General features: G+C 37.2%; 2 protein-coding genes across 2 annotated transcripts in view; one reads left to right on the plus strand and one right to left on the minus strand.

The window, feature by feature from the left end:
• The window catches only part of CDC40 (cell division cycle 40), a 45,301-nt gene that overhangs the window by 16,964 nt on the left and 11,155 nt on the right, over window positions 1–17,182 (plus strand). The window contains exons 3-12 of the mRNA XM_047733312.1: window positions 3,616–3,745; window positions 4,335–4,418; window positions 6,289–6,428; window positions 8,481–8,577; window positions 9,904–10,043; window positions 10,888–10,962; window positions 13,269–13,314; window positions 15,493–15,594; window positions 16,598–16,713; window positions 16,941–17,074. Coding sequence (XP_047589268.1) covers window positions 3,616–3,745; window positions 4,335–4,418; window positions 6,289–6,428; window positions 8,481–8,577; window positions 9,904–10,043; window positions 10,888–10,962; window positions 13,269–13,314; window positions 15,493–15,594; window positions 16,598–16,713; window positions 16,941–17,074 — 1,064 coding nt within the window. The remainder of the gene's footprint in view (window positions 1–3,615; window positions 3,746–4,334; window positions 4,419–6,288; window positions 6,429–8,480; window positions 8,578–9,903; window positions 10,044–10,887; window positions 10,963–13,268; window positions 13,315–15,492; window positions 15,595–16,597; window positions 16,714–16,940; window positions 17,075–17,182) is intronic.
• Window positions 1,648–17,182, minus strand: part of METTL24 (methyltransferase like 24) — a 140,996-nt gene continuing 125,461 nt past the window's right edge. Inside the window, exons 6-7 of the mRNA XM_047733321.1 lie at window positions 4,184–4,238; window positions 1,648–1,667 (exon numbers count right to left, since the gene is read on the minus strand). Coding sequence (XP_047589277.1) covers window positions 1,660–1,667; window positions 4,184–4,238 — 63 coding nt within the window. The 3' untranslated portion in view covers window positions 1,648–1,659. The remainder of the gene's footprint in view (window positions 1,668–4,183; window positions 4,239–17,182) is intronic.

Raw genomic sequence — 17,182 nt, forward strand, 5'->3', positions numbered from 1 at the left:
TTTTGGCCAGAGGGCTGCTGTAAATACTAATGTTAGAGTGAACTTTAGAAATCAGATAGATCAGTTCTTATATTTTGTAGATGAGGAAACTGAGGCCAAGGTCATAAAACCCACACTAATAAAATATTCTTATATTAATAATATTTAAACTGCTTTTATATCTTAAAAGATCAAGGTGTTCTGCCAATAAAATTGAATGGTGGTTATCTTTTCCAAATTTGTGGAAAATAAGTTATTCAAAAGGCTCTTCTTACCTTAAAGTTTGTTTATAAGTATCTAAACATTGATGACTACAGTAAATATTAGTGAAAAACTTACCAGCAATCTAAGTATTATATGACTATTAGTTCAGTAACTTGGGGGGGCATTCTATATGTAAACTTATTATTATGATTTCATACAGTCAGTTTTTACCAGTGTAAGTTTTCTTAATTCCTCTGATGTTTTACTACTAAGACATTGACCCTCAAGCATTCTACCTTCTGAAGACTTTTGAGAACCACTGCTTTACAATACACAGGTTTCTTAGATTTATCTACCAGTGTCTTAACAAATTAAAAATGCTTTCCTCGGGGCCCCTGGGCGGCTCAGTCGGTTGAGCCTTGGACTCTTGGTTTCAGCGTGGGTCGTGATCTCAGAGGCCGTGGGATTTGTGTGGGGCGCCACGAACCGTGGGGGATCTGCTTGGGATTCTCTCCCTTTGCCCTTCTCCCCACACACGCATGCCCTCACTTTCTCTCAAATACATAAATAAATAAGTTTTTTTAAAAAATGCTTTTCTCTGGGTGCTTAAGTCAGTTAAGCATCTGCCTTTGGCTCAGGTCATGATCCTGGCTGGGATTGAGCCCGCATTGGGCTCCCTGCTCCACAGGAAGCCTGCTTCTCCTTCTCCCACTCCCCCTGCTTGTATTCCCTCTCTCACTGTCTCTCTCTCTCTGTCAAATAAATAAAATGCTTTCCTCCTACTTTATAAATAAATCACTACTTCACTCAGGTGAAAGATGTAAGCATACTCAGGAATATCCTGAGATGTCGTGTTCTGAATTATGAATACTTAAATATGTATATTTTATATGGGAGATTAAGATTATAATTGATTGTAGTGTATTTCAGTATGGTCTTAGCTAAAAACTGTTAAATACTCATACCTAATTAACTTAAATATGTATTTTTAAAATCCCTTGAATGCAAATTTATCTTAAACTTAGTTAATTACCAGAAGTTAAAAAAAAACGGAAGTCAGTCTTGTGTGTTTTTTATAGGCTTTGTTTTTATTTTTTTTAAAGATTTTATTTTTATGTAATCTCTGCACCCAAAATGGGGCTCAGACCTACAACCCTAAGATCAAATGTCGTATGATTTACTGAGTCAGCTAGGCACTCCTATGCTTTGTTTTGTTTTTTAATGGTTAACCCAGAATTAAAAGAAGTGCATATTCACAGAGACCTTGAACACATCTGGGACACATAATTTTTAAGTAATTCGGAAGAGCTGAGTTCTGCTGAGTAACATTCTCTCCCTTTCTTTGTTGGCGTTTATTTAATGTCTCTGAGATCAGTTCCGATAGCTGCTGATAACCAGGCAGTTCAGGTGAGCCAAAAGCACGGAGATCCTCCCCCAGCCCAGCTTCCTGTTAGAAGATCTTTTTGTTGTCTCAGCTTAAGTACCTGTAAAATGTAATAAATTTGTAATAAATTTCATGACTGAACGAAGTTACTGTAACTGCCAGCCTTCAGCAGTCTAAATGTTTTTCTCCCCTACATTTCCACCCATCAGCAAGGAGGAACTAATGTGGGCTATGAAGTCTTAGCACTGTCCTTTATTATAATTCAGAATAAATAGTAGTGAAAGTTCATAATTCAGAATAAATAGTAATGAAAGTTAATGAAAATTGGATATTTTTAAATTGAATCATTTTAAATATATAAGTGGAAGCTGTCAATATAAAAGTATTATAGTAATTTATTTTCTTCTGAAGCAGAAAAACCACAAGGCACGTGTAACAATTAATTTCAGATTTTTGTGCATAATATAATGTTGATATCTAGAGAAGGCAGCATTCTGTTTAAGAGAGGATCAATAAGTTATATTTATGGCTCTTAGAAATGTATCATAGGAAAGGTGGTTTCTAATGGTAGTGACTTAAGATGTTCTAACTTCGAAATACTTCATCATGACAGTATACCTACAGAGGTCAAATAAAAATACCTTGTCAAATTCCACAATTTCTAAAGTGGGAAGTTCACTTTATTCTTCATTTAAAAAGAAAATACAGGGATGCCTGGGCTCAGTCTGTTAAGCATCTGCCTGTGGCTTGGGTTATGGTCTCAGGGTCCTGGGATTGAGTCCCATGTCAGGCTCTCTGCTCAGCTGGGAGTCTGCTTCTCCCTCTCACTCTCCCTTTGCACTTTTCCCTCTCTCTCCCTCTCTCTCAAATAAATAAATAAAATCTTTAAAAAAAATACAAAGTTGGATTTTTCCATTACCATTAAATAAATATTTTTAAGTTAATAGTGCTTGATATAATCTGGTACTTTTTTACCCAATTTTTTAAAAAGCTACTATGATTGACATTTAAAGAATGTTACAGTGCAGTGGAATCCTAGACTAGGGTTTGTTCTAACCTGGTTCTACCAATTAAGACTAAAACTCCCGACATTAGGACAGATAAAATACATCATCTTTAGTTTTTTTCCTTCATTTCTAACATGAAAAGGAGAATACCGCTCTAACTTTCCAGGATTTTTGTACAGATCAAAGTAAATAACATTTAGAAACCGTTGTGGAAGCTCAAAGCATTATAAACCAAACAGAGAATAATGTACTATTTTGTATAAGACCTGTTAGTGTGGCTTTTCACAGTAGAGAAATTTTATTTTCATTTGTAATGTCTTTTCTGGGGACTTTTTCAAGCATTTTACTTTTATTTTCTATTTCCTATTCTCTGCCCCCAGTGGGATTCTGAGTAATCTTTCCTTCATTAGTGCTTTCTATATGCCAGGCATTATGGGAAAAATTGAAGATTTTAAGTCTCTACCTTTGAGGAACTCATAATCTAGTGAAGAAGAAACATGTATCTTTTAAAATTACATCACGGTGCCATTATTGAAATAAAAGTCACCAAAAATCATCTTTACAAATTAAAAAAAAAAAGTCGCCAAAAAAATCCCAAATCAGGATTTAGACAAAAATACAGTTACTTTCAATTATCAAGAGCAGCATTGTCAAATAGAACTTGCTGCAATGGTGGAAATGTATTAGCCAATAACCACATGTGACTCTTGAAGTCTAAGTTTGGCTAGTATGACTGAGGAACTGAATTTTTACTTAATTTAATTTACTTAAATTTAAATAGCTCCCCCCCCCACCCCGCCCCCACAGACTTAGGAGAGCTGGATTCCTCTCTTTCTGACCTAGGGGCTGACAAACAGTGCTAATCAGTCATTGCCCAGCTACACCGAACCATGTGTGGGGAGCATGTTCCCCAATAGGAACCCAGTATGTCCCCCAATAGCCCCTAATGATTTAGAGTTGATAATATATTGTACAATAATTCTAGTAATTTTAGTTTTATATATCAGAATTTAAGTTTATTTTTTTCTTATAACATTGCAGTTTGGACCAGAAAATCCCTTTAGGACACAGCAGATGGCTGCCCCTAGGAATATGCTTTCTGGGTATGCTGAACCAGCTCATATCAATGATTTTATGTTTGAACAGCAAAGAAGAACATTTGCCACATACGGTAAGGTGATTAAGATTTACAGTTTCCAGTTTGATATGCTTTTGTGTGAATAATCTGTTTTATCTTCTTTTTAAATTTACTAATCTAGTTTCCTTTTTAAGGTAGTGTATTTCCTTAAATGCATCTGTATTTATACAAATGGGAAGATGAACTCATGTTTTTAGCTATCATTCTAAATATGCTGTTATTTCTGAGTACTAGAAATATTCTGTGGCCTTAAAAACAGAATATTCTCTGTTTTACTTGATAATGGACACTTGTTATTGAATGCCCATCATATGCAGATTGCTGTTGAAGTTGGTAAATGACCAGATAGTGTTAAGAGGTTACTTTTATTTTTAATTCCAGTATGGTGAACATGCAACGTTTGCTTGGTCAGAGAGACTGTTAATAATGTAAGGTCAGCATGCTAGATTCATTCTAGAAGATACTTCTTACTCAGCTGAAGTCCTTCAATGGTCCACCCTGAAATGCTGAGAGACCATTTCACCATCTGGGAAGGAAAACGTGAGATGAGTGTATCTGTATGTAAGAAAATGAATTTTAAATGGCAACAATGGGATCAGTAATATGGACTTTTTCCTTACAGGTTATGCATTAGACCCTTCATTAGATAACCATCAAGTGTCTACTAAATATATTGGTTCAGTAGAAGAAGCTGAAAAAAATCAAGGTAATTTATTCAAATTTATTTGAAATATTTCATATCAAGTATATGTATATATACACACACTTACAACTACTGTCTTGCAGATTGACCTGAGACAGTAGGAAAAACTAGTATTTTATTAGATTGATTTTATTTTTAAGTTGAGACAAGTAATATAGAGCAATATAGTTTAGAACTATTATAGTTTAAAGCTTGTTTTTGCTACTTATGAGGAATGCAACCTTGTAGGGAAGGTGTTAGTACCTATCATTTGTGTTGTTATGAGTACTTGGCACAGTGCCAACTTTGTAGAACTCATTCAATAAATTATAATTAATGTGTAACAAATGCTTGCAGTTTATTTCTCAGCACAGATGTCAAGCTACATTTTTACAGAGTGGAACAAGTTTTATTATACATTGTCTATGGAGATTGTCTTAGGGTTGCTTTGAAGGCTGAGTTTGAATATGTTTTAGAATATGTGTTTGTGCTCATATTCATTTTGTACTTATAAGACAAAGTATCATACTCTAAATGCTAACTTGTCACAAAGCTCATCATTGGAATCTTACCCATAAAATATGCTCATTAGAAAAAGAATATGCTGGGCAGCTGTGGGGGGAGCTCAGTGGGTTCAGCCTCTGCCTTCGGCTCAGGTCATGATCTCACGGTCCTGGGATCGAGCGCTGCATCAGGCTCTCTGCTCAGCAAGGAGCCTGCTTTCCCCCTCCCCTCTGCCTGCCTCTCTGCCTACTTGTGATCTCTCTCTGTCAAATAAATAAATAAAATCTTAAAAAGGAAAAGAACATGCTGCTTGTACGAGGATACTTCTACTTAGAAGACCCTGTATCATCCAGCAACCTTCAGTGTATGAGCTACATTATTGTTAAAATAGAATTTGATAAGCTTTTGTTGTAGCACACAACCTAAAGGAAACTCATTTGAATTAATATAGGCAGGCTTTTTCAAATAAGTTAGACGTCTACAAGCCATATCTTTATGTAGTTAGATTTTCTGTTAACAGTTAAATTGTGATTATGACTCCCATAAACCTTTCTTTTTCCAATTTAATGACTACGCAACTTGCCGCCTCCTACTGATCAAATCAGAATCTCAACCAGAAACATCCTCTTTCCTGTTTTCTTTTTAATCTAAAGATTTATGGTATGAGAGGTCCAATTTAGATTTTGATCACTTAGAAGAATACCAGATTCTTGTGAAACCTTGCTTGATATATATATTGTTAATTTTTAAGTTACTAATTCCTTACTATAATTCAGTTTTTAAATGATAAATTTAAATTTATTCTTGCTTTCAAAAGTAGCCTTATCTGGGCACCTGGGTGATTCAGTCGGTTGAGCACCCCACTCTTGATTTCAGCTCAGGTCATGATCTCAGGGTCGTGAGATCAAGCCCTGTGTTGGGTTGCACGCTGAGCGTGGAGCCTGTTAAAGATTCTCTCTCACCCTCTCCCTCTGTCCATGTATATACACTCTCTCTTGAAACAACAACAACAAAAAAGTAATTTTATCATTATTTAGTGATACTAAGTTGCTGGATTCCTTTCAGAAAGTGGTAAAATCCACTGAAATAGATCCTTGATTCATTAAAAAGGATTGTGTACCTTGTAGGATTATATAACCAGGTCTTTTCTTTAATATATTAGGACTCTCAAAACATTGCAGTAGTAGAAAGCTTCTCTTCCCAGAAGGTTGAGTTTCTCTTTATATGGCATGAGTTGGTATACCTGGCAGATTCATACAGACTTTGTTTTGTGTTCTTTAATGAATCTTTGGTCACTTGAACAATCACTTTTCTTTAACCACATAAAGTAAAAATTATATATATGCTACTGTTTCTTTAGAAAATATCCTTTTTTTTTTTTTTAATGTAGGTTTAACCGTGTTTGAAACTGGTCAGAAAAAGATAGAGAAGAGGAAAAAGTTCAAAGAAAATGATGCATCTAATATTGATGGTTTCTTGGGACCATGGGCAAAATATGTGGATGAAAAGGATGTAGCCAAACCCTCAGAAGTAAGTTCTGATGTTTTTCATTGCCAGTTCAGGTAGATGCTGTGTGTCTGTGAAAGAGATCTATATTAATAAACTTGAGATTTCCTTAGAGAACCAAATGATGACTCATCAGTATTTCTCTGCTGTGGTTGACTGAGAAAATAGAGTCAGATTTTTAAATTTTTCTTGGGAATATTTTTAATTTATCCTTTTCTGATTTATTTTCTTCCATATTTTTAATTAAAATACAACATTGAACAATTTTTAATAATTTAAATTTAGTAAAAATTGATAATGCCACTAAGCTACCTTGGTAGCTGCTCTTGATACCACGTACTCCGATAGTAACCACAGAATCAGCCTTTCTGTTGTTTTAGAATTGGTGGTGGGTTTTATTTGTTAACTTATATGAAAATTTTAATAAACAAATAAAACCCACCACCAATTCTAAAATTACAGAAAAGCTGATGTCAAAAAATGGGCAGAAGACATGAACAGATAATTCTCCAAAGAAGACATACAAGTGGCTAACAAACACATGAAAAAATGTTCATCATCATTAGCCATCAGGGAGATTCAAATCAAAACCATATTGAGATACCACCTTACACCAGTTAGAACAGCCAAAACTAACAAAACAGTAAACAACAAGTGTTGGAGAGGATGTGGAGAAAGGGGAACCCTCTTACACTGTTGGTGGGAATGAAAGTTGGTGCAGCCACTTTGGAGAACAGCGTGGAGATTCCTTAAGAAATTAAAAATAGAATTTCCCTATGACTCTGCAATTGCACTACTGGGTATTTACCCCAAAGATACAGATGTAGTGGAAAAAAAAGGGCCATCTGTACCCCAGTGTTCATAGCAGCAATGTCCACAATTGCCAAACTGGAAAGAGCCAAGATGCCCTTCAACAGATGAATGGATAAAGAAGATGTGGTCCCTATATATAATGGAGTATTATACAGCCATCAGAAAGGATAAATACCCAACTTTTGTATCAACATGTACGGGACTGGAGATTATGCTGAGTGAATTAAGTCAAGCAGAGAAATTCAATTATCTTATGGTTTCACTTACCTGTAGAGCATAAGGAATAACATAGAGGACATTAGGAGAAGGAGAAGGAAAAGTGAATTGGGATAAATCGGAGGGGGAGATGAAGCATGAGAGGCTGTGGACTCTGAGAAACAGACTGGGGGTTTTGGAAAAGAAAGGGGTGAGGGGTTGGGTGAGCCTGGTGGTGGGTATTAAGGAGGGCACGTATTGCATGGAGCACTGGGTGCGGTGCATAAACAATGAATCTTGGAACACTGAAAAAATTTCAAAAAAAATTTTAACAAAGAATAATTTATATTTGAAAAAATAATACTATGAAGTTTTATAAGGTAAAACCATAGAACTCTACCTGTCCTTCTCCATCTCCTAATCCTACTGTCTCTATGAGCCAGTGACTGTCCTAGGTCTTAGGGATATAGCAGTGGACAAGATCAAGAAAATCCTGTCCTCGTGAAGCTTATATTCTAGCTGTATCTTCCATCTGTGTATCTCAGTCATATACATGTGCCGCTTTTTATTTACATTAGACATCATCTGTTGACTTCTTTGTTATTATAGATAAAGATTTACTACTATCCCACCTTCTTTCCACTGCTCCTCCCATAAAAGCTGTGTCACAAATCTGTGGTCGTTGCTTAGATCCTTATGACTTAGTAAAAGCTGTTTATTGGAGAACAGCATTGTGTACAAAAATTGAGTTTCCTTCCCGATACCAGATTTTCCAGCTACTTTGTTTTTTTTGCTTACATAATTAGCATACTACAATAAATTTGTTTCTAGGTGTTCCAGAAATGTGGGTTTTGTATAAAATGAGTTTAAAAGTATTAACTAGTACCCATTATGTGTTTCATGTCATTTGTAATCAGTCAGAGAGTTGAGACTATTATCCCAGGAGACATACGTAACCGCTATTGTTTCACGCAAAATTGGAGCTCAGTATAAAGTATTTATAAGCAGCTTTGGGCACAGTGGGGTTCTAGAACATCCATTTCAAAGTTCACTCCTTAATTTCCTTAGGAAGAACAAAAAGAATTGGATGAAATTACAGCAAAGAGGCAGAAAAAAGGCAAACAGGAAGAAGAGAAACCTGGGGAGGAGAAGACAATTCTACATGGTAATATATTTTTTATGCCTCTTCATTTTCATGATAAACTTTCATATATTCGGTCTGTTCTCTGTTCATATGTATCAACTGCCCTTACTAATCAGCTGCTGTACTTCTCTATATTAAGAATAATTATATTTGACAATTTGCATCTCAAAGAAATTACAGCAGACTCTTCATATTCTAATAAAGGAGAGAAAATAACTTGATTAATGATCGCCACGGATGATTCTTTGAAGTGCTAGTGAATTTTTAAAAATAGTAGATAAAGAAGAAATCTGAATTGTCCATAATCTGTTCTTTCCTAAGAACAGATTCTTCCCTCAGTCACTTTACCCTTTTGTTTTTAACCCAAATCAAATATTCTCCAGATATCTACATCATTCATAACTAAGTTATACTTTAAAAGAAAGACTTTGTTTTTCATGTGAATAGACTGGAGATTAAGATTCTCAGACTAATTTTGATATGTGGAAGAAAATGCATATTCAGGAAATGTACTCCAAAAGGATTTATAAATATTCTAGAATGTTCCTGGTTCATTCATAACCAGTTATATTTGGGAAATTATGTAGTGATTATCAAACTGTAAAGAATAATTTAGTACCATTGTATTGTTTATTCTAATGTTAGATCACAAATATCAAATATTTAGGTTTGATGAGTCCATATTTGGTTTCTCAAACTCCAGTTTTCTCTCCAAGGACGCAATTTAATACTAAATTGCTTGCAGCCATAATCAAAATAACAGCCAACAGCTACTCAGAACTTACTGTGTGGCAGGCAGGTTACTAAATGCTTTATGCACACTATGCAATTTAAGTCCCACTAGTAACTTCACTGCAAACTTTGTGTTGAAAGTGGAAAAGAGAATGGAAAAGGAACCTGGAAGGGCACAAAAGAGGAAGTCAGGGAAAAAGGATAGTTGATATTTTTGTTTTAACTTCTTTTCTATCCTGTTTTGCTTCTGGGTCTTTGCCAGTGACTCACAAAGCCCAAGCATTTTCTCTTCTTCCCTCGATATAATTATGCTGCGGTGAAATCTTCTTTAAATATCATTAAAATGTTTAACTAAGTAAAAGAATTACACAACTTATTTAAAGGACTGATATTCTCTGGGTATTTAGAAATTCCAAAATACTACCTCTAATTGTAAATAATAGCAGGGATTTCAAACAGCTCAATTTTAGCTGACTCTTCACTTAACTTCATCAGTGTTGTTACCTAAACCTTAAGAAGGAACAATAGCCCTGTGAGTAAATTGTTATCATTTAAGGATACAGATTTTATGACTATAGCTTGTATGTGTTCATTGCTTCCCTTTGTCTTGTTCAGTTAAAGAAATGTATGACTACCAAGGTAGATCCTATCTTCACATACCTCAGGATGTTGGTGTTAATCTTCGGTCGACTGTGCCACCTGAGAAGTGTTACCTTCCCAAAAAGCAAATTCATGTGTGGTCTGGACATACGAAGGTAAGCAGGTTTGTCATAGGGATTGGCCATGATTCATAATTCAGTGTTCCGGTAGCACAAGCCTTTCCCTAGAAATTCCTGCCACATTCTGCTTTTTCTAGGGTACAATGTCAATGAATAATGGGTCGGTAGTAGCACCAAAACATCAGTAATTTTGCCTTAGCTCTTGGGATTACCGTGCTTAAGAGAAGATTAGATGGTTTCTGGTTTATAAACTATGATCATATTGAGACTAAGGCAGAGGCAAGATACTGGAAAGTTCTGATGTTGATATTCCTTGTCATCTGCACTATTCCAACTGATAATTCCCAGCTTTTAGCAAAGAGCAAAAAAACTGAGTGAAAGAAGGAAGAGGAGAGAGAGCATTAGCAACTTGATTGACTTAAGAATTCCCTTGGGTCAGAAAGTCAGTAGTAATAAACAAATAAAACCCACCACCAATTCTAAAATGACAGAAAAGCTGATGTCAAAAAATGGCAGAAGACATGAACAGACACTTCTCCAAAGAAGACATACAAGTGGCTAACAGACACCTGAAAAACTGTTCATCATCATTAGCCATCAGGGAGATTCAAATCAGAACGACATTGAGATAGCACCTTACACCAGTTAGAACAGCCAAAACTAACAAAACAGTAAACAACAAGTGTTGGAGAGGATGTGGCTAAAGAACATATCTTCAAAAGTTTAGTGTCAAAAAGGCTGTTCTTGGAATACTAACAAAGCTTATTCTGGGGCATGATTTTTGGAATGAAGAAAAAAGTAAATTAGATTGCCTAAAAATACACTGTCCTTTCCTTATGTTTCATTCCAGTTGATTGATTACTATAATACCTTTTTATAGGGCGTCAGTGCTGTCAGATTATTTCCTCTATCTGGCCATTTATTGCTGTCTTGTTCCATGGACTGTAAAATCAAGGTGAGTTTTCAGTAACAGAGTAGGAATGCTGCAGAGCTAGTGCTTTGGTGAAGTCTGTTTGGTTAATTATAAAGAAATTTGTGTTTGATAGGCAATTAGAGCCTAATTATTTTCTCTTAGGCCCCGTGAATACAGCCATTTATGAATTCCTCCCAAACATGTGTGGCTCTGTGGTCCAATTGGCTAGGCTCTTTTGTAAGCTTAGATAACTGATTAGAATGTAATCAATCACTTTGGATTTAGATACACAAATATTTAACCACTAGTAATGCATTTTTTAGAGGTTTTGGATACGTAACTGAGTTCATTTTTTCCTCAGAACCGTATGAGCTAGAGAGAACACGCATTAGAAATCCCATTTTAGAAAATAGATAATGTAATTCACACTTTTTCTTAGAAATGCAAGTAGGTACCAAGTAGCAGAAATGCTCCTAGCTTCTTTCAGGTTTTTCGTCTCAGGAGGCTCCACCCTAAGTTAGATTTCTGCTATAGAGTATGTGGGGAAAAATTCACTTGCCACAGCATGTCAGCTTGAACATGGGCAAAGCCTTTTTAAAAAATCGTAAATCTGAAAGAATAGTTATCTTTTTCTGTGTCTTCTGTGTCTAGTTTGTTATGATGGTCAAGAAATATCAACTCTGTAATACTCTTGAGGCTTGGAAAGTTGAATCATTAAAATTTTACTCTTTGTAAACAATTCATGGATATTAACAATATATGAAAGTAGCTTTTCTTGATGAGAGCAATCATCTAGGCATTTGTCTCTACTCAGTAGCTTAAAATCAAAGGCCAACTATTTGGAGTGAAAACCTTTTTTCCTTTTTTTTTTTTTTTTTTTTAAGATTTTATTTATTTATTTGACAGAGATCACAAGTAGGCAGAGAGGCAGGCAGAGAGAGAGGAGAGGAGCAGGGAGCCTGATGCTGGGCTCCATCCCAGGACCCTGGGATCATGACCTGAGCTGAAGACAGAGGCTTTAACCCACTGAGCCACCCAGGCATTCCCCTTTGTTTCCTTTAACTTTGACTTAATACAACCTATGTTCGTTGAGATGAAGGTCTTCTGACCAATTAAAAAAGCCTAGTGTTCAATTTTGTTCACATGCATAAACATATACTAGGTATCCATTACGTGCAAGGGGCTGAGACTGAAAACTTATCAAGGCCCTGTCCCTGCCCTCAGGGTGATCCTTTCATTATGATGTAAATGATGTTTATAGAGTCAGGTGGAAAGTTCTGGTTTCTAAGAGGAAACGTCCTTCAGCAGAAAGGTAACTAAATAAAAAGTGGTGGGGGTGAGGGGAGCATAGGTAGTAGTAGTAGATAGACATGGCCTCTGCTGAACACTATGAGTTTGTGGCTGCTGGAGTCTGGAATCTGAGAGATACAGAATGGCGACAGGCATCAGCAAAGGATCAGGTGCTAGAGGTCCTTGCCTTCTATGCTGTGGGGACTGAGACTTCATCCTACTGGCATGGGGTGGCCAGAGTGCTGTTTCTTTTAGAACACTTGGAACATTATTGAGGATTAGATTTGCGGCACGCAAGAATAAAGGTAGTTTTAGGGGTGCCTGGTTGGCTCAGCTGGTTAAGCGTCTGCCTTCAGCTCAGGTCACGGTCACAGGATCCTGGGATGGAGTCCTGCAGGGAGCCCCTTGCTCAGCGGGGAGCCTGCTTCTTCCTCTGCCTGCCACTTCCCCTGCTTGTACTCTTTCTCCCCGACAAATAAATAAATAAAGTCTTTTAAAAAAAGAAAGAATAAAGGGAGTTTTGAAGCTATTGTATATACTAATTCACTTTAGGTGTGATGAGAATTATTAGCCTAATATCCTTTAGATCATCATTTCCATATAGCTTCTATAATATTTTGTTACTTTAGAAAGTTCAAAAAAAAATCTTCGGTGCCAAAATGTTATACACATGGCAGTTTTAATAACATTTAGTTCTTCTGGAAGTAGCTCATATTACATAAATAGAAACTTTTCATCATGGAAAATATGTCAAATATAGAAAAGAATAAGAAGAAAGAGAGGATCACTTGTATCAGCTCTACCTAAGTGCTCTTGATATTTTGCTGCATCTTTGTCAGATCTCAGGGGTGTGTGTGTGTGTTTAGTCCAGATGGTACAACACAGACTAACAGCACCAAGCATCATGTTCGTCAATGTATGATGCCTTTGGTTAAATCCCCAGTACCCGCAGATATGCACACACATAGCTGGCAGAAGGTTGTTGCTCTTGATTGAAACTTGTCATTCTATGGAAATCTTGTATTCAATTTAATATTTCTATGTGTTTTTTTCCCCAGCTCTGGGAGGTTTATGGAGACAGACGCTGTCTGCGAACATTTATTGGTAATACTCCTTTCCTTTCTGTCTATAATCTGTTTGGAAAAACTTTTTAAACTCCATCATTGACCATAATGTTACTACACTGCTAATGAAGGGAAGTCTTCAAGGACTCGAACTGAGTCTTGAAGAGGAAGTCCTCCCACGTAGACACATAGACAACAAAAGAGAGAAGAGCAGAAGCAGACGTGGTCTGAGAACGAATGCTCTTTGGGACAGCCGGGTATAATGCAGAATTGCCAGGAAGGGGACACGGGAGAGGTGCCAAGAGGGAATAGCAGTACAACCGGGGGCAGAGCATGACGGACCTTTGGTGCCATCAGTGAGGAGTGGAGAATCTATGCAGAGGGCCTTGGAAAGCCTGCCATTAAACTGCTCTTGAGGAAATTGACTCGGTCCAATCTGAAGTTTACAGAGATCACAGTGGTAGTATGAAGATGTTCTGGTAGGGCAGGCCTGCAGGCAGGGAGACAAATGACAGGGTTATGTCATTGGCCTGGATTAGAGACCATGAGAGCCTAGCCTAAAGCAGCTGATGGAGAGGAAAAGAACAATCAAGAGTTAAAATCAGCAGGACTTAGTCACTGGATGTGAGTAATAAGAGTGAAGCAGAAATCTAGGGTGACTTCCAGCTGGATGACTGAACGGGGGTGCCATTGGCCATGAGAGGGGACATAAGACGATGACAATGTGTCACTTGTTAAACCTGAACTGCCTTTGGAGTATGGAGATGCACATGTCCAGTGAGCAGTTAGCCGGGTGTTGAGCTTCGAAAAGAGGTTAGGAATCAGCGGCTAAAGCACACAAAAGAGTAAGACTGAGCGAACTCCTTGAAGGAGAAAACAAGGCCAAAAAGAGAACAGCTTTGTGGCCGACTAGCCTTTTGGTTAGAGGATAGTTTACTGTCTTTGTGAGATTTCATGTGAAGGCTGGTTACGTTTCCAAATGTAACTGTACATTACTGAATTTTTGTGTGATTTGTAGTGGCTCTGTTTTTAGATTTAAGTGGGAGTCCATTCTGCATGTCTTGTTAGAATTTTGGGGCGTCGCTGAACAAATGAATACTGCCCAAGGTGCCAGAGCATCCTACAGGGAGACTCTCAGCAGCAGATGGGAACAAAATGCCTCTCGTACATATGGTGGACTTGGTGTCCATCTTGTACATGTGGTGGACTTTGTTTCCATCTTGTACATATAGTGGACTTGATCTCCATCTTGTACATATAGTGGACTTGGTCTCCATCTTGTACGCATAATGGACTTGGTCTCCATAGTGGACAGATGGAGAAACTATCTAACCAGCAGATAGTTTTTCAGTGGAAAATGAAATGACTGGTTTTGGAAGAAGGGACTCTTGCTGTAGAAAAGAATGCCTAATTACTGTCACACGTAGCCCAATTAGAATTCACTGGTGATGGCGGTCCAGGGCTGCTGTGTGTGGCTGACGATTCATGCGACCCATATTCTGTCAGTCTTGGTCATGAGGGGTGGTAAAAAACAGAAGTTTCTGCTTTGATTTAGCCACATTTTATCCGTCCCTGTAACTTTAAAAAGAGTGGCTTGGTCTGGCAGACTGGTTTGCAAGCAAAGGACCTTTAAGTTAATTCATTGTCAGGATGGTATCTTTAAAGCAAGATAGACATTAATGTTAGATTCCAAAAGGCTTAGTCTCTTGAGGTTCTGAAGTCACTTCTCTGAAACTTGGTAACTTGATCACAGAAATCTGCAGGTATTGGAGAAGAGCTATGATTCCATGAAATTTAGGATTGGGTCGCTTTGTTTCACTTAGTGAGTAGTCTGGAGAACGAACCTCCCAAATGTCACTAGGCCCTCCTCTTTCGTTGGCAATAATTGGTCTGTTTCTTTAAATTCTTGGCTGCTTAGTCATCAATTATGTATACTGCATATTAAAAGATTTCTCTGACAAACTCTAAATGTTAGATCTTTTCTCTTGGCTCTTACCTAAATGTTAGGCATCAGAAACACCTAGGGAGCTTTCTGAAGGAGAAATAAACCGCTTATGTTCCCAAGCCCACTCCTACCATATTCTGCGTCAGTAAGTCAGGATAGGATTCCCGAGATTCTGACTCACAGGGTGGCTTGCAAATGCTATTTCTCTCGCGGTGTTTCTGTTTTAAGAGAAAATCCTTGCCCTCACCTCCATTTCTGTTGTCCCTGCCTTAGGCCACAGCAAAGCCGTTAGGGATATCTGCTTTAATACTGCAGGGACGCAGTTCCTCAGCGCAGCTTACGACAGGTACCTTAAGCTCTGGGACACGGAGACAGGTAAGAGCTCACTTATACTAATGCCAGTACGCATTTATCTTACAAATTAGCACGTATAAACCATAGAACGTCGAGCAGTCTTCTGTGGCAAAACGGTGCCTCTGTAGCTGCTCATTCTCATATCGACTGTCAGCTAATACCATAAAATGTTCGTAGAGTTCAAACTCAGCTACATAAGTAGCTCTTTTACTCTGAACCTTTGTTTCCATCAAATGCAACTTACAAAGCGAACATCCTGATAGGCAAGCAAATTTGAAATCTTCCGTAGATGAGTTAATTATCTTCTTGTTCCCCTCCACCACCAAGGACACTGCATTGCACATAGAAGCACAATAAATGTCTGACGAACAGAATTAATTTAATTGCCCCTGTTGATTACAAAGTAAGTCTGTCTACAGACCCACGGGTCAGGTGGTTTAATGTATTCACAGACGTTAATTATTTTAGTACATTGTGGCTACTATAATTTTGCATAATTAGAGAACCATCTTTCATTTACCAAGCTCTAAGGGTCAAGATAATAGCTAATATTTATCGAACACTTACTGTTTACCAGGCATTGTGCTAGGCACTTGTATCCAGCATCACATCCAATTCTTAAAATAGCCCTATAATTACTATTATTATTATAGATGAAGAAATTGAGGCTTAAAGGGGGAGCTTTTCCAGAGCCACATAGCTCATAAGTGGCTGAACTGATTTAAACCAACGTCTCTCTGATGCCAGAGCCCCTACGCTTACCCCACAGTAGTTCTCAACTCCGGCTCCACATCATAATCACTTTCTCTCTTCTGCAGTCGATGATCCAGATTTACTTTTGAAAAAAAAATATTTTTAATCATAAGGAATCTGTGAAAAGGAACATTAGAGTTTATAGTAAGGAACAAGCAGTCTGCCTTCTCCAAAATGTATTAAGTAAATGATCTCTAGATTTTAATCCCCGGGCTGTCTTTGAAGTGGTCAAATTTCTCTTCCCTACTTTAACTTGAGTCTTTGGTTTTAGGACAGTGTATATCAAGATTTACAAACCGAAAAGTGCCCTATTGTGTCAAATTTAATCCCGATGAAGATAAGCAAAATCTCTTTGTAGCTGGTATGTCTGATAAAAAGATTGTGCAGGTAAATCTTTTTTACAGTATTTTTTAGTAAGATTCCTATAGTTTATGTTGTATTAAGGGGATGGAATAAGGAATGTTAACTTGTTTAGTGCTTGCTGCTAATGGTCTATTTTTAGTAGAAAATAGTCATTATGTTAGAGATTTTTTTCTTCACTTTCCAAAGTTCTGACCTTTATTTTCACATCTGCCCCACTTCTGTCTTTACCTTTTCTCTTGTTTGATCTACAGTGGGACATTCGAAGTGGGGAAATTGTTCAGGAGTATGACCGGCACTTGGGGGCCGTCAACACCATTGTTTTTGTTGACGAGAACAGGAGATTTGTGAGCACATCTGATGATAAGAGCCTAAGAGTTTGGGAATGGTGAGTTTTTGTCAGTAGAATATCTGATTTATATAATTATATCAAGCAATTTAAAAATCTGTAGCCAAAGAAAAGCCTGATAATCGGCAACTATGTGAATATTTCCAC

The sequence above is a fragment of the Lutra lutra genome, chromosome 6 (genome assembly GCF_902655055.1).
Source record: "Lutra lutra chromosome 6, mLutLut1.2, whole genome shotgun sequence".
Classification (NCBI taxonomy): domain Eukaryota; kingdom Metazoa; phylum Chordata; class Mammalia; order Carnivora; family Mustelidae; genus Lutra; species Lutra lutra.